General features: G+C 49.5%; 1 protein-coding gene across 8 annotated transcripts in view; it reads left to right on the top strand.

The window, feature by feature from the left end:
* Positions 1-27,395, top strand: part of CADM1 (cell adhesion molecule 1) — a 136,229-nt gene that overhangs the window by 99,156 nt on the left and 9,678 nt on the right. For 2 of the 8 annotated variants that reach the window (XM_053963620.1, XM_053963618.1), the window contains exons 6-10: positions 5,563-5,662; positions 8,460-8,632; positions 12,262-12,333; positions 20,975-21,007; positions 26,218-26,271. In XM_053963620.1, coding sequence (XP_053819595.1) covers positions 5,563-5,662; positions 8,460-8,632; positions 12,262-12,333; positions 20,975-21,007; positions 26,218-26,271 — 432 coding nt within the window. The remainder of the gene's footprint in view (positions 1-5,562; positions 5,663-8,459; positions 8,633-12,261; positions 12,334-20,974; positions 21,008-26,217; positions 26,272-27,395) is intronic. The other 6 variants (XM_053963622.1, XM_053963619.1, XM_053963621.1 and 3 more) reach the window with 5 other exon arrangements.

Here is a 27,395-nt window from a genome sequence, read left to right as displayed (position 1 = left end):
TTTCCCTGCAGCAGGTCAGTTACCTGGGCTGTGTGTTCCACTCTCTGCTCTGACATCCTCTCCCCACAAATCCTGCCCGCTCCCCTCACGGGCGCAGCGGATCCGCCCCTTCAGAACATCAGCAGGGCACAAGAAAATGTTTTTCTCAGCAGATGTCGTATTTCTCTGCACTTAATGTATCCAACTGGAGCATGAAATGTGTTGGGGAAGGACAGGAGGATGATGGATGGAGCCTGCTCAGATAATGAGGTTTTTTTTTGTCTGACTAAATTTCAGAGTAGGGAGATATTTTTTCTGAGATGCAACTCAAAAGTTGTGGGGTTTGTTTTCCAAGAAAAAAGCAGAAAACAACAATGCTGGGTGTTAACTTGCCCTATTCATGGAGCAAGCCATTTGTTGCGTTCTGCCCTGGCACAGCATGGCCCGTGGTGAAGTTTGAGGTGAACGCCTTCACAGGGCTGTAGGGCGTGTTACTGAAAAGAAATCTCTGTGAACAAGCAGTGTGCCATGTGTGAAACCCTCCCCTGACACTCCTCAAAAGCAAAGCAGAGCTGGACCCAGAGCACGGTGCGCTCGCAGTGGCCACAAGGCTTCCATGCCTGAGGAGCATCCTCGGCCCTGGCAGCCACAGTCGGTGGCACTGGAGTGGAAATGTCCCCAGGTCTGCTGCAGCCACTCTCTTTCTGTGGCTCCGTCAGTGAGCGATGGGAGACCGGCGCGTTGGGTGTAATTTTAGAAAGGAAATGAAGCAACAAAATGCATTAAAATGTCGTTAAGGAGCTGAATGGAACCAGATATTCCGGGAGACGTGCGAGTTGAGCCCTTGTGGTGCGTTTGCTGCTCTCATTACATGGCACCAGAAGTGAGCGTCGGACCTGGATTTTGGCCTTTTCTCTGGGCTGGCTTTTTGTCCTTTTCTGAAGTTATAATTACCTGTGCATTCGTTCTTGTGATACCTGCATGTGTACCTTTAAAGCCTGCCCCAGTGGATTCTTGTTGCAGCCTCTGCTGTTGCAATAGGAGAACTTTTTGTGCCCAATTATGTTTAAAATCGGCCACATACGTTTGCAGCTGCATCTCCAGTAATCCTTACATTTCCGTCCAGTACTAATATTAATTGCATAGTTTGCAGTGAAGTTATTAACATCAATGTAATTTATCATCTGGAGATTGCTAAAAGCGAATAAATGAGTTGTTTTGTTCTGAGAGGTGTTGACCCCTTCAGAAACTTTGATTTAAAGCTGTTTTTTTTCTTTTAGTGAATATGAAAAGCACCACAATCAGCCAAGTGTTCAGTTATTTGATTTTCTGGGGCATTAGCCACTCTTGTTTGTGACATTTCCCAGTTGGGTGCTCGTTTGTGAGCTCATTAATAAGGTTTTCTCGGAGGAATGTTGTTGGGAGCACGGAGCATGTGGGGCGGCCGGGGCTCTGCCATTTGCAGGCATTAAGCAGCAGAGTGTGCTTAAATATTAAAAGAGAAGTGTTTATCCCCAAAATGCCTGTCGGGCTCTGGCATTCCTTTTCCCGCAACAAGCAAAATGATTAAATTGCTTTCGTTAAGGGTGAATTTTGCAGAGTCGTATTTGGGGTTGACAGGCTCTTCGAGACAAGCTGTGATCTGCCAGTCCTGCTCATTCCTTATTTTAGACCCGGGATCTATTTATTGAATAGATTTCTGTATTTTGGCTGAAAATCAGCAGTGCAGCCTCTCGTCCTTGTCAGAGGTGAGGAGCAGGCAGGGGATTGCCAGGCTGGGCTGGCTTTGACGCAGAGTGCATTCCTGATGAGCAGCCCCAGTGGATTTTGGAATAAAGTTGGCTGTTGTTTACACCTGAGGATCAGCGTTAACTTTGCTGACTCCATTTAATATAGAAAAACATATTTTTCCTGCTCTTCCCTGAGTGAGATCAGAGACTCCCACTAGTCAGTTTTTTGAGCAGCTCAGCTGTCTTGGGCACAGAAGAGAGCAGGGATGAGGAGCTGGATGAAGCAATGCCCAGCTGAAGGGAGATGTGTTCAGCATTATCTGGGAAATGCTGAGGCTGGATTTACCTACAGTGGGCAGGAACACTGCTTGGCCCGCGGATCCTGCTCCCAGGGATGCCATCTGGCGTCAGGTTTACCAAGAGGTACGTCAGCAATTCATGCAGGGATCAGAAAATGGATTTTAAACTTGGACCTGGCACCTCCTCACCTGGCAGAGGCCAGAGCCTGCTCGGCTGAAGCTCTGGCAGAGTCCACAGTGCCGGCTTCTCTGCCGGCCGGGGTCTGGCGCTGCCAGAAGCGCCCGTGCTGGTTTCCCAGCACTTGGGAAGAAGCCTTTTGGCTGCCTCCAGCCCCACAGGGAGCGTGTCCTCTGGGCAGGGTGGGCTGCGCTGTCGCCAGCGAGGGTCCCGGGATGCTGAGCCCCCGGAGCATCGCGGCACCCTGGGCACGCGGCGAGCCGCGCTTGCCAAACCCGCCTGCTGCGGGCTCTGGGGCAGTGAGCCCGCCTGCCTTCCAGGTCGTGGGCTGGCCTGATGAAAGGAAACGGGTGGAAATAATAGGCTTAGGCTTTTGTAAGGCCCCGAACTCGGTGTAATGTTTTATCTCGGCTGATTAATGACATCTAAGCATTATCGATGAAGTGCGTGTTTAAATGGATTAAGAAATCACTAACTGGCAGATCTCAAAGGATAGTCATTAGGGAGTAATCAGCAGTGCTGGTATTTTTAGAGGGAACGCAGGGGCCTGGGTGCTTGGCCTGATGCCGTTCAGTTGAAGCATTTGAAGTTCTTAAAAAGTCACTGTTAATAATCTTTGCTGATGGCACAAAAATGGGGCGAGCAGCTAAAAAAGGAAGAACTGGGACAAATGCGGAATAACTGGAGTGGTTTGGTAAGTTCCCAAGCACGGAGCTTGAGAGCTGTGAAAGTCAATGGGTGCAGGTTTCAGTGGCCTGAGGGGAGGGGAGGGTTTTGGGGTGCACGGTCCCTCTGGGGGCTGCAGCCCCCAGCAGACCCCGGCGCACGGGCACGCGCCGTGCCTGTTGTGAGAGAAATCTCATCAAACGCAGAATGGCTTTGTAATAAGTTTTTCAAATTGGCTGCTGCTACAGTGTAACCTTTGGACGACTGGTATTTAACCTTGTATATCACTCTGAGCTTTTGAATGAATTTAGCTTAATAAAGGTGCCTTATTAAATTACGAGGCTGTTTTTTTTTTAAGCTGCTAGAAGGAGGCGTAGTAGGAAATAGCTGTGGGTTGTTGGGTCTAATTGGCTGCCACGGAGCACACGGGGTCTCGGGTGCACAGATGCAGGTGTTTATTGTTATGTAACAGTCCAGTGGTGTGATGTTACAAAGTTCCAAGTTGAGGATTTGGGGGTACTGGAATACCACATCCGAGGTGGTCATCAGCCCACGTTACAGAGCCACAGGCATCACTGCTGGAACGTGTCCTGTGTAACAGGGCGGTGGCAAACGGCTGGAGCAGGCCTTGGAGCCATCAGTGCTCTGTCCGTGTGCTGCTAAATGTCACAGGAGCCAGGCTCAGGGTCCCACAGCGCTCGGCATTTCACAGGCCTGCGCTCAGAGTCCATAATCCGCAGGAAATACACTGACTTGGTGTGAGGCAGGGTGTGAGCACTGGAAGTGGAATTTAAGATTGTCTAAAGGCACGTCCTTAAACAAAGGGAAGAAGACACCACTGCCCCTCCAGATTCTTGAGTGAAGTTTTTTTCCCATGCCATGAGCCTAATGCCAGCCAGTTCTCTGGAGTGTCGAGCCATCCCTCTGCATCCTTCAGGCTCGGGTACATTTTCCTAAGTGCCCTCTGTAACTCCCAGCGTGCTGACAAGTTCTTTGCTGTGGTCACTCCCTTGGGATGTTCTTGGCTTCAGCAGTGTTGAGACACCCAGATTCCTGTTGCAGGTGACACCTTGACAGTGCCTGGATCCAAATGGGACGGGTCCACTTCACTGCCACTGTCAGTTTAATGAAACTCGTGGGGTGGCAGTGGAAGGGCTCACCCAGCTCGGTGGGAGCTCATGGGGCTGGGCTGGCACTTTGTGCTCAGTACACCTGGGTGTATTCCTCCTGATTTCCATAAGTAATTGTCATTAGTAAACAGCTCATTAGAAATACTAAACTCACCTAATGGAAAGGGAGATGCAGCGGGAGAGGCAAACAGCAAAAGGAGGTGTTTCAGTCCCCGTGTGCTGAGTAAACTGAGCTGGGGAAGTTTCCTGCTCCTTCCACAGCACGGATATAACACCATCCACGTTCCTGGCACGGGCTGGTGGTGCTGCTGCGAGGCACATCTGAAATGGGGAGCAGACCCTGTGGGGAAGGCAGCTGTGGACGGGAGTGGTGAGCGCAGTGCCGAGGGTGTGGCAGGTGATTTATGTGCTGCATAACACCGGGGTGAGCTTGTCCTCCCCTGCTCCTTGTGCAGAGCTATTGCCCCTCCAGGGCTGGAGGGCGTTTCCAGGCACACTGAAGTGCCCTGTGGGACTGGGACTTGTCCCCTCAGCCGGTGGCACCTCAAAGTGCTGCCACCACCCCCAGCCCACAAGGACACCCCAGTTCCAGAGCTGCAGGAAGCATCTGTAACAGGGATTAGTTGATGAAATGTTGTGGTAGAATCATCTCGGGAGAGGATTTACTTGTGTAGCTTATTCCATTACTGAAAATTATGAGAGTTTAAATTGGTTAAATCCTGACACACGGGTTTTTTTTTCCTAATCTCTATTATTCCATAGGAGGCATGTTAATGAGTTAAACACAGTTAATAAAATGCAGCCAGCCAATATTTTGGGTAGCAGTTACTCTCAAAGGAAATAGAAACATTTAAATGGTTTCAACCTTTATGCATACTGATTTTTTTTTTCCTTCCTTTGTTCCTTACAGTTGAGTAAATTCCTGAAAAATATCTATGGCTTAATGGCACTTGTAGCTTTGAATTGATTTCCTGCACTGATAATGTTTTAGCTACAGCTCAGATTGCATTTTTAATCTCTGTTTCAGTCATGGGAGGTAATGAATTTTTTAATTGTGGACTCTAGGTTTGTGGTTTGGCTCTTTTTTTTCCTGCAGGGTCTTACTAAAGTGTTGTTGAGTTGGCTCCCTAACTATCCATGCTTTAATTCTCTGTTTATTGTAGGATTTAGAGGAGCTTCATCTGGACGAAATACAGCCTCCTGTTGTTTACACGGAGGCAGCGGTGGCTGTGGCTCTGTTTGTGTCTCTAACGAGCATCTCTTGTCCAGCCCAGCGCGTTAGCACTCATGGACTCCGGGGGCTGTGGCGCAGGAATCGCCGATACCCCACGGAACCCTTCCCTCCCGGGCGCCTCGCGTCTCTCCAGCTTCCCCTCAGCCTGAAGGCCGATGAGTTCCTTTTAGCTGGAGCGAGCTCAGGGACGAGCTGTGCAGCGAGAGGCCCTCCCCGGGCAGCACGGCGCCGCGGCGGGACTCGCGGTGCCGCCGGCTCCCCCTGCTCGCGCTGCCGGCACCGAGCGCGCGAGGGGAGCGGCGGGGCGCGACCCGGGGCTCACGGAGCCGTGTTTTGTGTCCTGCAGATAAGCCTCAAGTGCGGGTTTCTCAGAATTACCCCTTGCAAGGCCTGACGAGAGAAGGGGAGCCGCTGGAGCTGACGTGCACAGCCTTTGGAAAGCCACAGTAAGTTGGACCCTTCTCAGGGATGGCCCAGGGTTGGCCGGTGGTGACGGGACGTTGCGTGGCCACTGTTCCTGTTGCCATGCTCTGCTGCGAAGATGATGTCCCAGAGTGAAGGAGAGAGATGCTTCCTGCACCCAAACATCTGCTGGACTGGCATTTATTCCTGTGCACCTAATGGCCAAGGAATTTCCACTGGAGGAGCTCCTAGGAGAGCTCTTCCTGGCCACCATGCAGCAGCCTTTGGGTGCAGGAGGGCAAGGCTCCCAACCGGACACCTCTTCCCCCAGGGAATGGCTTGGGTGGCATTAATCTGCAATTAATCTTGGGTTTGGTTAATCTGCAAAAGCGAGGGCGGGGGCTGCAGTTGTGGCCCCTGGAGGTGCCGGTGCGTGGACGCCAGCCCGGCACCGCAGCACTGAGCCCGTGGGGAAGTGGGATGGATCCCCAGGTAAGGCAGTCCATCCTTCTGCTCGTGCTGACTCTGTGATGGTTTTCCTCCCCCTTGGTGCCCCGTGTGGTTTTTATAGAATACCAGTTTTATTCTCTCTCCTCTTCTTGCCAAGCCCTTGAGGCTTTCTTAGGCATTTGAAGAAATTTATGCATCAGGAAAATCCTGGCAAGGGAGGGTAGATTTTCTCACACTTTCATTGCTGTTCTAATTTAAGTTTTGTCGGCTTTAGTTTTTTTTTCAAAATACTTTCTCTTCCACTTGGATTTATGGCTGTCAAGTATTTACTATCCTTCTTTATTTTCATCATGTCCATAAGATTTCTGCAAACATTTCTGAGATCTGTCAGTGCCTCCTTGGCAGTGTGCCCAGAGCTGGGGCGTGGGGAGCTGGACCCCGTCCAGCTCAGCATTGTGGGCAGGACAGGCACCCAGCGCCGAGGAGGCTCAGGCTGCCCTCATCCTCCCTGGTAGCCTACATCCCCATCCACAGTATTTTCTTGATTCCCAGAGTACTCGCTTGATTCCCACTTCCCAGTTTGTTCTGTTTGGCACAAGGCCAGTCCCTTCCCTGTGCATCAGAGGCTGGCACGTCCCTGCTGAATTCCGTTTAGGAGCTATTCCCTGCTCAGAGCCTGCCAAGCCCCTTTGCATTCCTGCTCCCCTGGGTACCTGCAGTGCCTCCCATTTGCTATCAACTGGGAATCTAATGAACAGGCTTCTCTACATTTTTTCCTTGCAGGCTATGAGTAAGACATTCCCATGTTAAATAGGACAGACACATCTCCCTGGCAGCTTGCCGCTGCACGTTTCGTGGTGCTGGTGATGTGCTGGGAATTGGCTTCTCTAGGTCACTTCACCTGGGTCTCCCGAAGCTCAGAAAATACACAGTAAAATAATGAGCTGGGTTTGGCTCCATCTTTTTAAGACGAAGAGGTTTCATGAAATCATACACAGAAGTTTTAGGTGAAGGGGGAGGTTTCTCCAGTTAAGCAAAGTAATTTCTCTGCAAAATTTGGCAACATAAATATTGGGGAAAGGAAGCTCAGAGGGGAAAAAAGACTAGAGAGGAGAAATTTCTCTTCGGTATTAATACAGATATTTTGTTAGATTAGACACAACCCCCTAAAACTATGACAGAAGTGGGAAGATGCTGAAATGGTCACTTGTGAGGCATCCAGGGACACGCTTCTCTGAGCAGCAGCTACTGTGTCGTGTACCACCTGGCAACTCCACAGCACAAAGAGCCCTTTAAAAACTGTAGCCAGGAGCATTCAAACCCTTCCCACCCTTATCAAAGCTAAACTGCATTTGGGCTGTCTCAGGAGCTTCTGCTGCCCACACTGTGGCTCGTGTGGCAGTGAGGGACAGAACACCAAACCCGTGTCCAAAACCAGTCAGCCAATGCCCAGCTGAGTTTGCTTGGTGCTGGATCCATCCAGTAGCATGGCTGGGATGTTGAAGCATCAGGAGCTTCTGCATCATGGTTCTCATGTACTGTTTGGACCCAGGGAAAAGCCTGAGCCGTGGGATACCTCCGGCAACATGAAGTCCCACGTGCCACCCTTGGAGCCAGGCAGGCTGAGAAGTGCTGTGCTGCAGGAAACTCCCCTTGAAGAGGAGTTGAGTGGCCTGAAGAATGCTGGAATTTTCTTGCTGAGAAAGAGCTGATCTGTCCCCTCACTGCTGCTTAAAGATGTAATAATAATAGATGCTAAACAACCCCACAAAGACAAAAGACACCCCCCTGCAGAACCCTTCAGCACTTCCAGTCTTTACCAGCTCTAACAACCCAGGCTCATTTCATTCCCTGAATGATGCAGACCCCCTGCCCACGTGGGTTCCATCAGTGTGGGGTGCAGGAAGGGGCTGCCAGGCGGGCTGGGGGACAGGAGAAGGGCTGAAACTCCCTCAGTGCACAGCACAGCCCCTGCCGAGGTCACCAGGTCCCTGGCAGCTTGTGGAAGGGCTCAAACTTGACAAAACCTTGCTTGTTCTGCTGTCCAGCTCTGCCCTCAGAGCACCCCGTGGATGAACACTGAGTCTGTAGCCTCAGAGCTTTCAGGTCTGCTGAGTAAGCGAATGATTAACCACTAATGAACTTTCTTCCTGCTTGCATTAGTGTTTTCAGAAAATTTAAGCTCTGGATACAGTTTCCTGTTGGGTTTAAATAAATTTAAATTGAGGAAGCCCGACAGCATCTGGGCTTGAGTAGTGCAAAAAAGTATGTGTTGTTTCTTTACAGTTTTTCTTGGTTTGGGCTTTCTGTCTGTGGATGAACTTTTGAAGATGCCATCTTGACCATAGGAAAATAGTAATGTGACTGTTTCTTTTTCTCCCTCCTCTGTAGGCCTACGGACATGAGGTGGTTAAGAGTAGATGATGAGATGCCTCAACACGTTGTAGTGTCTGGTTCAAACCTTCTCATTAGTAACCTAAACAAAACAGATAATGGTACATACCGCTGTGAGGCTTCCAACGCGGTGGGGAAATCACATGCGGATTACATGCTGTTTGTATACGGTACGTGAGAAAAAACCACCGTTCTTCTAGACTCGTTTACACCTAATTGCAACATGCCCTGCTCGGAAAGCTGTGACAGAACTTAACATTTGCTCAATGCCCGACTTGCAGGCAGCTCCTGACGCCCCAACGCTGTGCTGGGCTGGGGTAGGGGCTGGGAAGGCACTGGGTGCTGCTGGGGCTCTCGGTGTGACAGGGGCTCTTGCAGGCACAGAGCCTGTCCCGCCTCTGGGGACCCCCACCCCGTGCTGCCAGGGAAAAGCCAGAGCAGGGGCGTGGGGAGAACTGTGCAGTTCTCCTTGGACTTCTCAGTGATTCCTTGTCCTTCTGGTAACGCCTTCTCCAGTGGCTGGAACAGTGGTCCGAGGGGTTCTGAGCCTTCCACTAGCGAGTTAATCAGCCAGCATCCCCACATAATTACAAACCAGTAAATAAACTGGAGGAGCGAGGTGCCTTCAGCCTGTCTGTGCAGCTGGGCAGACACTGAAACATGCCTCAGCATCTTTTAAAGCGCTGTTAAGTACCTGCTTTAATTCTTCCTTTCCTCTGCATCACTTTGGCATTGCTGTGAGCCTCGTGCTCCTGCCATGAGGTGTTGCATGGAATGGAGATTCAGGAGGCACTTGCAGAGCGATCCCCCAGTTTAATGATGAGCTGTTCCTTGGGCTGCATATTTAAACTTTCTCTGTTGAGGGCGGTTGTGTGTGGCTGGGCTGAGTTCCTGGTGGGTCTTGGTCTTTTCTGACCTGAACGATGCTATGGTTCCACTCAGATGGGACAGAAACTTGGTTTGAAGTTTGTTCCATGCAACAGCCACCTGAAGCTCTGCAGTCTGAGCTCTCTGGTAGTTGCTCTGATCCAGTCAAAGAGTGGAGAACCTCCCATACCTCTCCAAATGCCAGCTCTGCAGGAGTGATTTTAAGACCAGTCTTAGAAACTCGCCTAAAAGACTCAAGGTAGTGACAGCTTTGACATTACACAAAACTCATGTCCCATATAGGTAGCTTTTCTAGTGCCTCTCGCTCCACAAGACCCCAGTTTACAAAATGAAGTCAGATAGGCATTTATGGTTGGTGATTTGCATGCTCACAATACAAAAAACCCACTTGTTTACATCAGTGTTGAAAGAAACAACCAATGTTGCAGAGAGCAAAGCAGTTGGAATAGCACACAGGCAGTTCCCCACGAGATGGAAACCATGAAAGCTGCTGCCATAAAGCAGCTGTGGGGCAGGTGTAGTTCTGTGTACCCATCCTAGGCCAAGGCAGGGCTGGGGGGACCTCCCCAGCATTACTGACCTGAGGTTTAGAGCTCGTGGGAAATCTCACATAATTACTCTGCATTTTGGATGTGAGGAGAATAGACAGTGCAGGACTTTCTTGGGGTTGCTTCCTCTTGGGATTAAATCCCCAGGAGGAGACCCAAGGTAGCATTACTTGGAAGGAGATGCAGGTTCCCAGGGGATGGAGACCTGTGGGTTCCAGCTTAGGCATCTGGCAGATGTGTTGCCCATGTAGAGGAGGGCTGCTCGTGTGCAGAGAAGGGTTTTGCATACCCCATCACCTCCAGTTCCTGCACGTTTGGGACCATCCTGCTAGGCTGTGCCACTGACAGCACAAGGAATCCTTTTAACCCTTGATTTAAAAGGGAGAAGTCCAGAGTGGGGAGGGAGTGGCTGGGCTGTGGCTGTCAGCTGAAGCCTCCTGGTGCAGAGCCCAGCTGGAGGGGGGGTTCAGCATGGGGGTCTCACCCTGCTCAGTGGTGGAGCACTTTCAGCTCTGGCCCGTGGCTTCTTTCAGCAGCAGCAGCAGCAGCCAGTTCCCCAGCAGCACGGGGCCTGTGTCCGTGCAGCCACGTCTCTGTGGGCACGGCGGGAGCCTCGGTGGCCCTGCCTCGCTGTCCCACCAGGGCAGCTGGGGCTGCTCACGGTGCAGAGCTCCCAGGCCACGTTTGGGTGGGAGCTGGGGGCTGCAGGCACGGAGCAGGGTCTGGCACAGCCCTGGGAGAGGCAGCATTCGGGCAGTGCCATTGCAAGGGACATCTCTGCAGGTCAAGGGTTTGAGGTGGCTTCAGCAGCTGAGCTGTGCCCAGCACCTCCCCAGCTGCCCACATGGGATATGGGGATGTATAATCACACTGACACACACTGGACACATGCTCATTTCTAAAATTTATTTTATGCTTTTTGTCCCCATGGGCAGATACAGTGCTAGAAACTTCCAGCTCCATTAGCAGTACAGATTTTTTTTTTTTTTTTTTTTTGCCTGTATGGAGGAAGCGCCCATGGCACAGCCAGTCCCAGGCTGGTCAGTGTGAGTCTGGGGGCCTTTCCCCAGCACTGCTGTGCCTCAGCTGGGAGGTCCCCACTGCTCCCAGGAGATGGGAGAGAGAAGCACAAGGGCTGAGATCCTTGGGATGTAGAGGAAAGGCAGTGACTGCTCATAGCACAGCAAACTATGAGGTGATGTTCCTTAACTCTTGGGAAGTTGGATGGAATATAATAATGGTGCAGTATATAATTAAAGTTCAGATATCTTAATTAGGGGATCCAAGGGAGCTCGCTCAGAGATAAAAGAGTAGCAGATGTGTTAGTGAGGAACAGCTGACGTGCTACGGAGGAAACCTAAAATCAAAAGCCCATGAAAGGTTTCATGCTCTATTATTGCCGAATGAATCCGTAGTTCAAAGTCTTTCTGACTACTTAGTGCATTCAGTTTGATCATCTGGGCATTGATACATATTTTTCTTTTACATCTTCTCATATCTACCTTCTCCTGCCCGATAGTTTTGATAAGGATGTGTTCCTGTGTGTAACATCAATCCCGTGACGAGCAGCGGGGTTTGAATCTCAACAGGTCCAGTCCATCTGAGAAATGGTCACAGAGAGAAACATCTCATTAACGATGCCCTAGTAGCAAAAACAAGAGTGTGCAACTGAAATTGTCAGAAAAATATTGACTCTTTTTTTAATTAAAAGATCTTGGTGGAATTCCTCATACCTGGAAATTGATATTCAGCAATGATGTTGTTCGTTTCTCCGTATCCCTCACCATCTTTGAAGTAGTTTGTAACATCCTGCTGCCGTGTGTTTATAGAGGAAGAGCAGTGAGGTTCACGGCCCTGGGAGGACAGTGAGAATCTGTTTGTGTGCTGTTAATGTTCAGGCTGTGAAGCACAGCAGGGCCCCTCGCACAGCCCTCCCACCTGGGTTTGCAAATGTATCCGTAGACAGCCACCAAAGCACCACTGTGTCTCTCCTTGTATGTGCAAACTGGTCTTTTTGTTGTGGAAAGCGTGCAGTTTATTTTCCTTATGCCTCTCCCATTCCATTTCTCTCTCTCATTGACTAATTTATGCTGGGTTTTATTTATTTTTTTTAGCATTGTAGAAGGCAGAAAGGGGGGAGAGGCTGGGGCCAGGTTCTCCAGCCTGGGTAAGCGTGGGTGGAGGATCTGGCCCCGCTGTCCCTGCTGGGCTCCCCCTGGGATTTAGCCAAGGAAGGGCCCCCAACCCCTGCGCTGCTTCTTAGCTCCTTGTTTTCCTCTGATCACGATTGACCGCTGTTGTGTTCTGCTTGTTTTTTTTCTTAATTTGCTTTTTTATTATTTTCCTTTTTATATTTTATCCAGATCCCCCCACAACTATCCCTCCTCCCACAACAACCACCACCACTACCACCACCATCCCTACCACCATCACAGGTATGGTACCTTCATAACCATTGGAAATGTCCTGAATGTTTATTGTCTTTTATGTATATAAGCAGAGCATGAAGCCTGGGGAAAAACAACAAACCAATCACTTGCAGTGTTTTTTTCCCTCAAATACACCCACCCACAGCACGAGCCCTGGTCCGGCAGCTCGGCGTGTCAGACAGTCCTTGCCGTGGGTGTGGGTGTTCCTGAAATGTGGGAATTGTCATGGCAGGAAAAGTGATTGATTCAGTTACTGGTGGCCAGCACTGGGTACTTCAAATGCAGGATTCCAAAAGCCTTAGAGCTCCCTTAGCAGGGGCAGTTGTTTCAGCCTCCATCCCGTCATTATCAGATTCTGGGTAATTCATAGAAAGTTTGGTCTTCGGCAATTCAATTCACCTGGTGTGACTCAAGATGCTTTTTGTCATGCCCAGATGTTGGTATTTCTCTGTGATAAGCTTCTCCCTCACTCTCCCAGGAGAGGGAATTCCACCAGTTGTTTTTATTGTGTGAATGCCATCCATAGGCCCCTTCTTGAGGAGCTGCCTTTCAGCTTGTGAGATTTTCCGTGTCTTGCGAGAAAAGATGAATAAAAACAACCAGCAAGATCATGACACCTCTCTCTGACACATCCTCATACCTCCTCACAGACCTGACTCATCAGGAAAACCCTTCTGATTTATTTGTAACCATTTGCATTGCCATTTCTCTGACCTTTCCTATTCCAACCGCTGCTTTTGCTTTTGCTTGCTGCTTTTTGTGGGTTTTGGTTTGGTTTTGGTTTTGTTGTTTTTTTTTTTTTTTTTTGAGGCGGAGGTGACAAACAGCAGGTGAGGATGGACCATTGAATAGCTAATGGCACAAAGTTTACTGTTGCTGTAAACCAGCCCTTGTGTAAATGCCTTCACGTTTTATTTGCTTTTATGACGCTGCTCAGCTGACTCTCACCACCCTGCCCAGGGCGTTTCGTGGCTTCTTTTCCTTTCGAGGTTTTTGCACCCAAGGCCGGCCCCGCTGGCACGGACACGCCGGCGAAGCCTCTCCCAACGTGCCTCATCGTGCCGGTGGCCACCGTCGCCCTGCCAGCCCTCGCCGCGCTCTGCTTCCTCCCTGCAGGTGCTTACCGGCAGCCCCAGCTCCAGGCGCCCGCCCGGCCTGCTTGGGACCACTCCCCTCTCCCTGTTCTTGACTTCTAGACTTAACCCGCTTTTGTTTCAGAGGAGGTTTGAAGCTTTCTCAAAGCCTCCCTGAGAGCTGTTGGCAGAGAAGCTCGGCCGTGTGTCCCACAGGCTGTACCTGGACGCGCTCACGGGTTTCTTTGACGGTGATTGCTCGTGCTTTCAGTGAATTTTGGAAGGCTAAAAGGAACAATGTGCCTTGATGCTTGGATAACCCCTTCAGTTAATCTCGGTGCCTGCAAACCTTAATGACTGTCCTTTTCCTGGGAAGTGGGTTGTTACCAGCCTGTCATTTCAGGGGTTGCCCCAGCACTGCCTTCCAGAGCCTGTCCTCGCTTGTGCTCAGGTGCTGTGTGAGGTTCCACAGCAGTTTGGTTGTTTGCTGTCCTGCTGCGAGTGCTGCAGCTTGTCTGTGGATGCTCAGTAGCCTTTGGGCTTTCCTTCATGTAGTTTTCAGCTTTTTTATGTTAAAAATAAGGGGAAAGAAGTGTTTTTTCAGTCAGAAATGGCTGTGTCATCAGCCTGGCAGAGGTCCCTTGGGGTAAGGAGCACGTGGCTGTCCAGCGTTGTTCTCTCACCTTGGTTTGCAGTGGTGGAGGATCTCAGGCACTCTGGTGGCAGAACCCAGTGGGTCTCCATTGCCTTCTTGATGCTTTTCTGCGTTGTCTTTGACCTGCTGAGGAGGCTGGAAATGTAATGATGTGATATTGCTCCCTGATTCCAGCAGCTCCTGCTCACGATTTGTCGGAAGAAGTTACACTAATGCTGATAAGAGAAATTCTTATTTTCTTCCCTGGCACTGAGTCTTCTTGACATGTGTCTTACCATCCTCTGCCCATGAGTTCAGTGTGCTTTTCCCACCCAGAGCAGCCGAGGCTTCTCCTCCCTCTGTCATGCAGAGATGTGCATGTGTGTCCTCTCCAGTCAGTGCTCAGGAGGGTAGAGCCACACCAGCTTCTGCCCTTCAGTAGTTAAGAGACTTTGCGGCTGGAAAAAATTAGGTTAAATTAACATCATCTCTAGAATTACACAGCAGAGTAGTGTTGAAACACTTTTCAAAGCCTTGAGAGACACCTGATACCTTAATTCCCATCCTCACCCAAATGCTCCAGCATTCTTCCCGTCTGACAGAGGAGAGGTGGGAGACAACAGGATATTCTCTGAGCTGCTGGCACTCCAGGCACTTGGAGCCAGCCCAGTGGAATCCAATTCTTAAGATGAGGTGGGTTTGAAATCTGCTTTGTTTTGCTTTTCTCCCCCTACTTTTAGTATATTCCTGATGTAGTTCATGTCCCCTGGAACCATGAAATAGTTCTGAAAAACAATTGTCTTTTTTTAATTGAATAAAACATGGGGAGAGAGGCTGCACTGAAGCAGTTTCTAGCAGGTGACCCTAGAAAATTCTGCCCTTGGAGTTGTCCTTTTGATTTATTGGTTCAGGGAGTTTCTGGGGGAGCTCTTGGAAAGCTGACCTGATGCTTTCTCCAGCGAAGGACAAGCTGAGCAGTGAAGTTCCCAGACACCACGACCTTTAGAGCTTCCCCTCTGTCACTTTAGTGTAGGTGCTTGAAAAGATTTCCTGCGTGACAGCTTGATCTTTTCCACGTCTCCTCCAGCAGCATTGATATTCCAGCCATCCTTTGGTGTTTCAGCCGTTATCACTGCCAAGCCCTTTTTTATCAGTTAAATTGTCCTTGTGGCTTTCTTCATTAAGATGTACAATACGATACAGCAGAGCAAACAGCATCATTTGAATTACCCTGGAGTCGCTCCTGGAAATGCTGGGCTTGGGCAGCTGTTGTTTCCTGGGAAATAAAGGTCCTTAATCACAGCCCAGCCCTCATCTCGGGTTCACCTGCCTGTCCCAGCCGCCCAGGCCCCTGGCACACCTGCCTCCCAGGACCCACAGTCATCTGTAGGTGCACATTTGCATTTCCCACGCTTTCCCCACAGGTGGAACTGCACAGGTTTTTTTGGCAGCAGTTTTGGTGAAGACCTGGGGGGGACAAATGCAGTGTTGCCAGCCCTGCAGCAGATGCTGCTGCCTCTGCAAAGGCACTGCTCTCCCTCCTTTGCAGCAGCAGCAGCAGGCTGGGGGCTCCCAACGTCCCCCCTGGAATGCCCATTTAGAGCATATTTTAAATCCCACTGATCCCTTGGAGTAGCAGGTGTGGGGCTGTATCATTGCAGGCAGTGGTTTTCACTTGAGATTTCCCAGAGGTGCTCCAGCCCCTTCAGTGAATGTGTGTGGAAAGCACTGAGCCCATCCTGTGGAAACAGCTCGGAGTTCCTTCCTCGAGGCTCAGGATTTGTACAAGCAGGAGCAAGCTCTCTTTGGCTTGGAGGTGTGCAGGAGCCACTGAGCTCCAAAGCAGGAGCTGAGAATTGATGCTGAGCTGGGAGTATCAGCTCTTGAGCAGGGACACGTGGTGGAACTCTCCTGTCACCCGCAGGGGCAGGCACTGTCTCCTGAGAAGCACACCTTTGTGTCATCCCAGGTGCTTTAAAAATGATAGCACATGGAAATGTGAACTCTGTGAGCAAAAATAAGTTGCAGGTTTTCAGAGCATTTCACGTGTTGAAAAACTTCCTTAAAAAAAGAGAAATTATTTTTCCCTTAGTAGGAGTTTGTCCTTTCCTAATTACAGCCGGTGGTGTGAAAAGCTGCAGCTGCAGGGGGTTTATTCCAGCAGTAATCCCAGTGGCTGGTGGGCAGGAAGAATGCAGTCCCAGTCAGCCTCTCCTCAGATTTCCTTGCAGTGGGTTTGTGGGCGGTGAAGAGGCAGCTGGGGATGACCAAAGCGCGGCGTCCTGGCAGGATCGCGACGTCGGCTCAGGTACGGCCACTTCTGCCTGGGACTGCTGCAGGTGCTGACCTGACCATGGAATTGAATTGTAAAAGCACATTTGCTGCCCAGTCAGCTCAGCTCGGCTGTGTGGGCTCTCTCTCTGGCTTTTCTGGGGATGTGGAGATGCCCACGCTGGCAGCAGGAGGCGGGCACAGCAGGCACAGCCAGGGCTCCCGGGTTGCTCTCGGCATTCCCAGTCCGGTGTCGAGCTGTGACACGTTCAGGTGCTTGATGCCACTGCCCAGGGATTTGTTCCCCCAGATTATTTATTATTTAACTTCTGCTTTCTGTTGAAAGTTCTGCCTGTCCCTGGTAAAATGTCAAGTTAATTTAAAGATGATTCTGCGCCTTTCTGACATTTTCATCCAGGATGTGTCTGCATTAAAGGGGCTAAAGGCAGAGCTGATAGGCCTGGGACAGGAAATAAAACGAAATAAATTTCAGTCTTTCAGTCCCAGGTCCAGCCAGCAGCAGGCAGGACCTGTCATACGTGGCCTTACTTTTGGTGACACAGCATAAGTAGTGCACAAACCATCATCTTGCTCAGCAGAAGCATGGGTTGTGTGCAAGCTTGGGCTTGAAATCAAACCCAAATCCTCCCAAATCTGTATGGGGAAACATGCAAAAGCATGGCTGGAGCCACTGTGCTAATTTCAGCCTATTTTTGTTCTGGTCACACGCAACATCCATACAGATTGTGATGATTTTTGTGAAACATCTGGTCCGCTAATCAAGCTGTCCCCAGGGCCCATTGCAGCATGCCTGGACCACTCCAGGGGCACTCAACACCAACCTGGAGCACTGTACAGAGCAGATCAGGGGGCTCAGGAATGCAAGGGACATCTCCATCCGTCCTTGGAGGAGCGTGTGGTGAGGGGGAGGATGGATGGGCCACTGCACTCTGGTGTTTGAGCCCTGTCACCCCACAGGTGTGCATTGCTGTGGGATGTGACATCTGTGCTGGTGTCCCACAGAAGTTTCATCCAGGGGAACGCTGGGAAGGCTTTTGTAGGCCTTTTCATCAGCCCCAAGGACCTGAAGCAAAGCAGGGATCCCTTTGCAGTGCTGCATGCTGTTCCCTCAGGCTGCTGTGAAGGCAGCAACGTGCAGGAATTCACACTCAGCCCGGTCAGTACACGTGAAATAGTCTGGAAAATCGGGAAGAATAAGAGCTCCAGCGTCAGGGATCAGATTGGCTTTTGGTTTCAGTTCAGAAAGCAATTTAAAAAGCAATATATTGAATGGATATCTATACTTGCTAAAGCCTCCTTAAATTTAAAAAGCAGCAGCGTGTTTTGCCGTTACTTTGTGGATGTGCTGCTGTAATTCTGTGTGTGCTCCTCAGCCCCAGCACCGAGTACCTCTGCGAGGCTGCAGCACTGCGGCTGCAGGCTTCAGCCAGGGGAATTTAATTTTGCTGCTGGGGTTTTAATATTCCTCCATCGTGCTTATTCTGTTTGAGGCTGTGGACTAATTACGGCCAAGTTTAAAGGGCCTGGTCTGTCACACTCTGCAAACAGTTTGAAGTTGGAGGGAATCCATTTGAGAAAATGAGGAGGCTCAGCAGTGAGCTCATAACTCTGAGAAATGTTGCCCAGCTGCCTCCATGCAGTAATTTTATAAATATGTGTGGGTGTTTGTGTGTGTGCCCTTGCGTAGCTGCCTAATGGGGTGGTGAGTGCCTAGAGCTTGGGTGTCATCTGAGATGTCCTAGCTGGCAGATATTTATTTTTTATGGCCAGTGCTACACAGAAGTCCCAAGAAAGTGAAATTTGGAGCTTTGTAGAGGCCAATGCTCTTTTGGAAGGCCTTGACATTGTTGAGCTTTTCCTGAAGAGCGTGGTTAGTTCTTTTCCTAAATGGCATTGGGAAGAGAAGCCTTGATACTAAGATAGAAAATCCCATGTTGAGTTGAGTCTGTTTGGTTATGTGATTTGTACATCCTCTTGGCTTTGCTGCACCTGGTAAACTGGCCCCTTCTTCATCACCAGCTTTCCATTTTAAATGATAGCTATCAGCCTTGGGTGCTTGTGTAGGCTGTTGATGGCCTGGGACCAGAACAGTGCTTTTTTGTGATGGCAGAGCCTTTCCTTGGCTTTGATCAACATTAGTTAAGTCAGGAGTGTATCAAAGACTTCTTGTTGGTCAGCATTTGAGGAAAAGAGATGGTTTTTGTTGTAGGACATGGGGCAGAAGGCTGATCCCTGGGGTGCTCTTTGCCTGCTCTGACATGGAAGTGTGACTGTTCTTGAAAGCAAAGCAAAAGCTGGTGGTACAAACCCAGGATTCAGAAAAGCACCTTCAAAGTTAGCCAGTCCAGCCTAAAGTTAGAGGTTGTGTGAGCAGCAGCATTGCAGGGCCAGGACGTCCCTTCCCGGGTGAGGAGCGGCAGTGGCGGGGCTGGGACACACACCTGGCATTTACAGGAATGCACTGATTTGGTACCAAAGCACCAGTGACAGTTTTCTCTCCTCTGCCACGTGATGATGTAGAAGCACACCAGTGTCAGCACATTCATGTCTTGAACACGGGGTCATTCCCTGCGGAGCACTGGTGTGTACAGTCCTCCTGCCCAAAGAAGACTGGGACTGGACAGGACTCCCCAAAAGCTCACTCTAAACTTTAACCGGTCTGTGTTTCCTATTGCAACCATCCAAACCATTTGCTAATCATAACTTTGTCATTCCAGCTGCAGCCAACATGTTGTTTGACGTGGATATTTGTTCGCACTTACAACCGCTTGAGAACTTTATTTTGTGTAACCTGTCGATCTCTGTCCCCGGACGGGGAAGCGAGATGCACTGTCCAGTTTGCACTGTTTCTTGACTAATAATCTCTTCCAGCACATCAATACAAGTTTGCTTCCAGCAGATTCTCTATTTATTGTAAAAGCTGACATAACTTTTTTTATTTCAGGAAGACAGTAAATTGAGACTATTTATAGATGCCAAGATGCTATCTCAGGAATTAATACTCAGTTTTACAACCCCTTCTAAACAATGGCTTTCCCCCCACCTCCACCACCATTTCCCCTTCCACCATTTGCTTGGTTAAAACAAATGGGGATTGCTACCCAAAACCAAAGCAAAGCCCTACTCTTGGTCTCCTCGTGGCTTTGGAAGGTTTCCCCTGCAGCCCCCAGAGCTCCTGCAGGAGAACAAGGGCTGGCCTCCTTGAGGGTGCCTTAGATTTGGTTGCCAAGATGAGAACGGCCTACATTGGCAGTGGAAACAGGCTAATGATGGCTTAATAATCTGCTATGCAAATCTTGGTACAGTTTGTTAAACTGTGCAGGGTTTATTTGTTTTGCTTCTATAATTAAAGCATGTAGACCTTTGTATCTGTAAGTATTGTGTATTCCTTGTACGATTCTTGTCTTTGCTGCTGCTTCAGGAGTTCAGCCCTGGGCTGTCCTCAGCTAAATTGCCAAGAAACAGGTCCTCTTTTTTCCACTGCTGCCTCTGCCCGCGCAGGGGACCCGTGCCCGGGTTGTCTGCCAGCATGCCACCGAGGGGAAACGCCGCTGTGAATTGTCTGTCGTTGCTGCAAAACCCAAGCTCCGGGCTGCTGTGCAGGGCCACGCGGTGCAGCGCTGCTCACCCCGCGCTGTTACTCACTCAAACACTGCCTGCTCCAGCCGAGCAGGGCTGGGCCCAGCCTGGCCTGGGCCCCTGGCTCCAGGGATTTATTCAGTGACACGTTCTGGGGAGCCTGCCCGCTCCAGCCACTGACCCCTGCCGCAGAGTACCTACCTCCAGACGGAAAGTAAACGGCCTCCAACTTCTAAACAAGCCAGTACATTGGCTAATGTGGTTACATTTGGTTTAGACCTGTTGGTGTGCAGGAAATAACTGTCAGTATAAGCCTTCAGATTTGGTCAGTCTTTTAAAACTGCCTGTTGATAACTCCTGGAAGAGACAAAGCATCTCTCCATTGGCAAGGCAGTGCCCCCCAAGAAATTTCCAGTGGGATGTAGTCCATATGGAGTAGAGTCAACTTCAGACTAACCAGCAAAAAAAATCCAGGATATTTTAATTACCCATAGCTGTTCAACCAGGTACCTGCTGCAGCAGAGGGACTGGTAATGTTTGTCCACAGTTGCCAGTTCTAGAACATCTTTTATGCTGAAAATAATGGTTCATCGTGCGGGTGGTGGCTGGGAAGCTGGAGGAGAGGCAGGAGCAGACTGTTTCCTGGCCACGAGTGCTCTGATGAGGCAGTGTTTGAGTGTGTAACAGCAACGTGCCGAGCCTCAGCTCTTCATCCTGCTCTGGAGCTTCTGTTTTGTCCCCACCAACCAAACCGTTGGTGTCGGTGTTCTCTCCTGTCTCCTGTTCCCCTGACTTTGCAACCACCAGTAATTGTTCTGGCAAGGACCTGGAAAAAGAGAAAAATTTACTGTTTTCCTCAGGCTCATAGCTTTTGAACTGGAGGCATGTCTTCTAAACAGTGCAACTCACTTCAAATGCTTTTTGCCTTTCATTTTATTATTGCTTGTCACGCAATGTTCTTTGAAAGCTTGCTCATATATTATCTGTTCCATTTTTTCCATTTTCCCTTTTTTTGCATGCTGTTCCTCCTGTTTCTTCCCTTCCTCCAATCCTCTGTTCCCGTGTGTAGACACAACGGCGACGACAGAACCAGCAGTTCACGGTTGGTATCACATTCCTGTTTATCTTATTTCTCAGCACTGCTGAGTGGCAAGACAAGCCTGGGAAGGGGAAGCCAAAAAGGGGAACTGGAGTCTTCAAGGGAAAACTGTGTTTCAGGTGGACTCATCTCATAAATACGACACGGGTTCTAAGGCTGGAAAGTCTGTCTGCTCTTGTCATTTCTGCTGTGAACTCCCCAGCTGATCATCCTGGTGCCAGGCAGGCACAAGCCCCATGGAAGTGGCATCCAGGTCCAAGCGATGCCAACTGGTTCTCCACCCATTGACTGACAGAGTCACTTCACACATGAAAAAGAAATCTTTTTTTTTTTCTTTTTGTCAGATTTTTTTTTTTTCTTTTAGATTTTTGAGCATTTTTCTTGCATTTTGAGTTAGTTTTTAAGACAGGGCATCCAGCGGGTCTGCTGGCTTAGGGCAGCACTGGGGATTCTGGGATGCTCCACAGAGGAGCGCTCGCCTCCAAGGTCGGCAGGGAAGTTTGCGTTATTACACTGCAGAAGGAGATTGGGAAAACAAATAGCAACACTTTCCTCTCAGCATAGCAGTCTAGCAAAGTAACCCTTCTCGTCTGCTCGAGGCAGTCTAGCTAACAGCTTGACAGCTTCCTGAGCTTCCTCCATTCCCCGGCGAGCCTACGTACGGGCTGCAGGCTGGAAGTTGAGCATCCCATTTTTTTGGCACATGCTTACTTTTCAGCTGAAGAACCAAAACCTCTGACAATTTTAAATTACGGCTAATCCATGTTGGACTTTGCTGTTCTAGTTTCTTTTAACTCTGATAAATTGACTGATTTTTTTAGTGACAGAAATCCCTAGCACAGAGCACCCCGTTCTCCTGCCTGCTCCCCTTGAGGTGTTGCTTGGGTGAGGTCAGAGGAAGGAGGGAGTGAAGCAATCATTCAGTAGCAGTGTGCCATATCAAGTGGAGGGGCTTGCACTTCTTATCCCAAATAATATACCTAGCTGGATGCATTTTCCCACTTGGCATAAAGATCAGAAGTTTCTGGGCACACTTGTGTTTTGTCTGTGTGTCAATTTCCCTGTGTGTCTTAAATGTCAAGAGCCAACATCGCTGATTTTGCAGCTACATGTTTGTGGCTAGATGTTGATTCTTAAATTTGAAAAAGATCAGGTAGCCCTGATGATGGCACAACTCCCAACATCCTTTCTAGGTGTTTCTGCATCAGGAAAGGCTCAGTGTGGGCATGTATTAGACTCTGCAATGAGGACAAGCTGGGCTGATGCTCAGTGGCAAACCCTTGATCCATTTTTTAAAGCAATTCCTGATGTCTTTCCTTCTTTGTTCTGAGGAAGCCATAAAAAGCCTGTTTCTAACTCGAGGACTTCCCCCCTCTGTGGGAGGACCGCTGCCAGGGAGGTGGCCAGCTGAAATGACAACCTATCCCAGTCAAGCGAGCTGCCACAGACTTTCCTGCCTTAAAACCAGCCAGTTTGTTCTGAATTCCCCCATGCTTGCCCTTATGGGGTGCTTTTCCCATGAAGACTCTGGATTTCTTTCCAAGCTTGTGTTGCTGGAGTGTGTATGGAGTATACCAGGTGTTTCTGTATGTTGGCCATTTGTTCTTTCCGATGTCCGATGGGAGTGAGCATGTCTGTGAATGACTAGAAATGCATGGGCATGAATACAGCCAAATGGATTTTCTCCAAAAACAATTTAAAATGAATTGGGGGAAGAAAAAAGAAACCAACCAACCAAAAAAAAAAAAAAAAAAAAAAAAAAAAAACCAAAAAAACCAACCAAAAACCAACCCAAAAAAAGAGCTTGCTAGCAAAGAAAATGGAATGTAAGGCCAGTGTGGAGCCAGCACAATGCTTCAATTGGGGAAAGAGGGTTTTGAGCCATTGAAAGTTTTGGAGTGTATCCTAGAGGACTGGGGGGAAGGAGTCCTGTGTGTGTGTGTGCATGTCCCAGCAGTAGCCAAGGCCCTGCCATTCCCGTTTCCTCTCGGAATGGAGTTGACGGCAGCGATGCATGAGTGACCTAACGCACGAACGTTGTTAACTCTTTTGTTGAAAAATGAGAGCTTAACTGTGAATTTTCTGATGCACTTTCTCCTTTCTCTGCACTGTTCATTGCCAGAGCTCCAATAACAGCATGGTCATGGCCGGCAGGAAGGCTTGTGCTTCCGCTGCACCCCACCAAGCTGGGGTTTCCCAGCTTCAGCCCTCCTCCCTCTCGGTGTGCCCCTGTGGGGTCAGGGTGCCCGTGGGGCTGAAATCACAGGTCCCACTGTTTGAGCTGGAATACGGGCAGAACTCGGTGGAGCCGGGAGTGTAACAACCTGGAGTGTCTGCACCGCTCAGTCTGGGGAGAAAGCGCTTTTTCTGCCCTGCCCTTTCTCTTTTCCTCCCTGCCCCTCTCCCCACCATAATCAACGGGCCAGTTTTTAATGTCCTGGCCCCTGTTGCCCCTCAGTGGCCAGAGTGCTCAGCCCTCACAAGGTGCTGGTCTTTGTGGAGCCCCTCAGGTGAGACGCCCAGCTCATGTTTGCCCCCTACACAAGCAGGACATCTCTAAGCAGCCACGACCTTGGGCACACTGACTTTGTGTCCATTTTTTTTCAAATTCTGCCCTGACCCTGTTGTAAGCAGAGGACTTTAAATGCTCAGAGTGATTCCCCAGGGTGTGGGTGCTGCCCACACAGGGCATCGTGCTTGAGGCCCTGTCCTTCATTCTGTCTGCTCAGCAATGGGGGGCTCAGGGCTACTCCCCACTCCCCTGCCAAGGCAAGAACCAGGCAATGCTGCCTCAGCACAGGCAGAATTTCTGCTCATTCCCATGGAAAAGGTAGGGTTTTGAGCCATTTGGAAAAGCCTCCTCTGAAGCTGGCAAAGCAGAAGCCTGGAGTGAAGGTTAAAATAAGGGAAACACCCCAGTCACAAATGAAGAGTGATAAGAAAATAACTTGGCCCATAATGCAGCAGGTAAATTATTTTACAGGCTGGAAATCCTTCCCTGAAGGCCTGTGTGGGTTTTTAATTGTGGCCTTAGCAGGTTTGGTACAAGAATAGGTAACACTATTTTGTTATGCTCTTGTTCCTTTTTCTGATAGTGCTCAGTCCCTGAAAATGAGTTTTGCTTGGCTGAAGCCAAAGCCCGGCTGCACCAGAGCACCGGCCACTCGTACATCCTGCCAGGTGCCACAGAAAAGCGCTTTCTGCACTGCCATCACCAAGCAGCTCTGCCAGTCCAGCTGCCTCCTTCCCTCTTGGAAATGCCCTACTTTAAAGTGCAGCTAATAGTGAATCCATTCCTCAGTTTATTTTACAGCTCCCATCCTTGGGGCGGTTGAATAAAACATCACAGCGCCGCCGCGCGCGGCATGAAACGGAATCCCTAATTGCTTATTTAGAGCTGAGATGGGAGAGAAATTGGCTTTTCCTTAAAAACTGGATGTGGCGTGGGAGCCCACAGAAACCTAAATATACCCGGGGTGCCTGGTCCTCCTCTGAGCACCTTGTTGAGCTGCAGGATGCACTCACCGTGCCGGCTCTGCCTGCATTTATCATTTCCAGGGAAATGGAGCAGAGTGAAAAGTTCTCTTTTCATTTCTCTGGCAGGAGTAGTGGCAGACTTTGAGTTCATCCCCTCAGAAGTGAAAAGAATGGGCTTTACTAGCCAGTATGAAAGTTTAATGAGAAAAATCAAGAAATAATTTACCACCTATTTAAATGCCTCACAACAGGTTTTAACACTGGCCGGTGGCATTTGTGAGTGTCCCAGGTGCAGGGAGAAATGGAATTGTGGAATTGTTGCAAATTTTATTCTGAAAAGGATTTTTTTTTTTTTTGCTTCATAAAAAATGCAACATTGCCCTTTTTCATCAGTGAGAAAATGTAGTTCCTTGAAAGGGAACTCTCTACAGAAGCAATTTTGGAGAGAGAAAAGTTGAAGGGCTCCTCTGCCAAGTGCAGCTTTGCATGGCCAATGGTTCTGTGAGTCAACTGTTGTATTTATAGACCATTTATAGGAAAAAGGCTCCTGAAAATCTGAAAAGGACTCCCTGAAACCCAAGAGTGGCACACAGGCATATTTCCTGCTATTAATCTAAATGGCTTCCCACTTCAGGAGGTAATACCAACGTAGCTTCCTGGTGATTTGATGTATTTAAAAACCAGCCACTGAAAATGAGTTTCATTTTTAAAGAGCAGTGTATATATAAAAATATACATATTGCTGCTGTGCAGTGGGGCCAAGTCTGCACATTGACCATACTGCACTCACAGCTTGGCTGTTTAACAGTCAGCTCTGGTAGCAGTCTGTGAGCTGATGATCCCTGGTTCCCCAGTGCCCAGGGATGCGGGATCTCTTCACGGGAATTTTTTTTCTTTGCTTATTCATTTGCTTTTAGTGGCCAGCAGCAAGAGTGAGTCCTGGAAGTCACAGCCCACAGGGTAACGTTGCCCCACCCCACATTTCAGTAAGTTTGGGTGGCCTCCTGGCACTGGTTTGCCCTGGCACTGGTGCTGAGATGTCCACCCCGGGGATGCTCTGCCTGCAGACCCCAGCACTTCCTCAGACTCCCAAACCAAGCAGCACTAATGCCCTCACAGACAGTGCTGGCTGCCTGTGGAGGCCATGACCACGTGCCTCCCTGATTGCTTTATAGTTTTGAGGACAGATGCTTTTCCCATAAATCCATCACATTTGGGCTAATGAAAAAAAAACCAGTTTGTCCAATAGTTTGGCAGAGGACACAGCCCGCAGCCTGCAAACAGGCCATGACATGCACTGCACAATATTCATATTCTGTCATTGGTAAATGTCCTGACTTGTCACCATGACCAAAACTAATCGGATTGGGTGCAAAATCGGAGGCAAGTTTTCCATTGCTCTCTGTATGCAGGACTGAAATCAGCCTGGACCAAATTGGGAAATTGTCCCCGTGACGGCCAAAAGGCAGAGCCTGGGGGCTCTGCATGCTGTTATGAGTGGTCTCAATACCGTGTTTCATGTGCCAACAGTGTAGAGCGAGGAGCGTTTCTGTCTGTACCAAAGGCCACGATTGCACTGGTGTCACACGATGGCTCTGCCCACACCAGCAGACGGTGGCAAGTGACTGACGCATTCTCTTTTTCCCCCCTCAAGAAATTCATCCTCAGTTCTTAAGTGTGTTGTTTTTTGTCGCTTGAGAAACGCAGAGAAAAACGAGTCTGTTTTTACTTGTAAGGCTTTACTCAGTTGCCCAATTCGGCCGAGGAGCTGGACTATGGGGATCTCTCAGGTAAGGGCTAGTCCGTAGGTAACCCGCTGCTCTCCTTCGCTAGACACTGGTTCCACTCTGATTTCTGCATCTTGGCCATGTTGCATTGTGCAGTCGCTATGGCACAGCCATTCCCCCCACGCTCTTGCAGCTTGGAAGCGCGCTCCTTTCTGTTGGGGTTCTCCTCCCTGGTGGTTTTTTTTTTTTCTTTTGGTTTTGGCACCCATTTCTGTGTGGCATCCTCGGGGCAGGAGGTGCAGGGCACCAAGGCCAACCATTGTGGTTCCCTCCTAGCTGGGATTTTTTGAACGCTGAATTGGAGACCAGTTGAGTTGAACCTTTGTTTGTAAAACACTTGACTCTGCCACGTTGTGTGAAACCCCCCTTTAAACAGGTGGCCAGCACTAACCCTTGGCTGCTCGGGAATTCCTCATCATACCAACATCAGATTGGCAGTGAAAAGGAGGTGGTTGTTTCATCAGTGAGGCCAAACCAAGTAAATGGTTCAAGCCTCTTTTTATCCACACTGGACTGAAAGGGGCATAAATGCATCCTCGTGGCTGGTCCTTGCCAATTAGTGCTGATTGAGATTAAAGCATAACAGCATCTTCAGTGGATGCAGTTGGGTGCATTCAGAGCAGAGCCTGTACCAATGGTACAAACCTAAATCTTTGTTCTTCACATTTTCTTATAGAAATGCACCTATATTTTTTTGCCCCCCCTTGCAGATCATCCCTGCAGACCCCTGGTACCTGCTGGGCTCTGTGGCTGTGTGCAGCTGCTCCAACACAGGGTGCAAGTCCTGGCCATAGGGCAGGAGCAGCCATTTGTCCCCCTGGGAAGAGCCCAGCCCAGGGGGTTGGAGCCCAGTGCTGTTCCTCCCAGGGGTTCACCATGGAGCAAAAAAATACCCCAAAAACCCCCTGAGTCCTCATTCAGTCAAATGGTTCCCTCACCCAACCAAATGGGGAACATCTCATCCCATAAGCCACTACAGGTGTGCTGTGGCCAAGAGGTCAGAAATGATGGATTCATTCTGGATGTTTTCTAACATTGAGCAATGCTAACAATTATTATTGCAGGCTCGGGACAGATCCCATAGGTAAGATGCACCAGGGCTCTGGTGAACATCCCTGAGTGGATGG

This window comes from Vidua chalybeata, chromosome 23 (genome assembly GCF_026979565.1).
Source record: "Vidua chalybeata isolate OUT-0048 chromosome 23, bVidCha1 merged haplotype, whole genome shotgun sequence".
Taxonomy (NCBI): Eukaryota; Metazoa; Chordata; class Aves; order Passeriformes; family Viduidae; genus Vidua; species Vidua chalybeata.
This window is presented reverse-complemented; position numbering and strand designations above follow the sequence as displayed.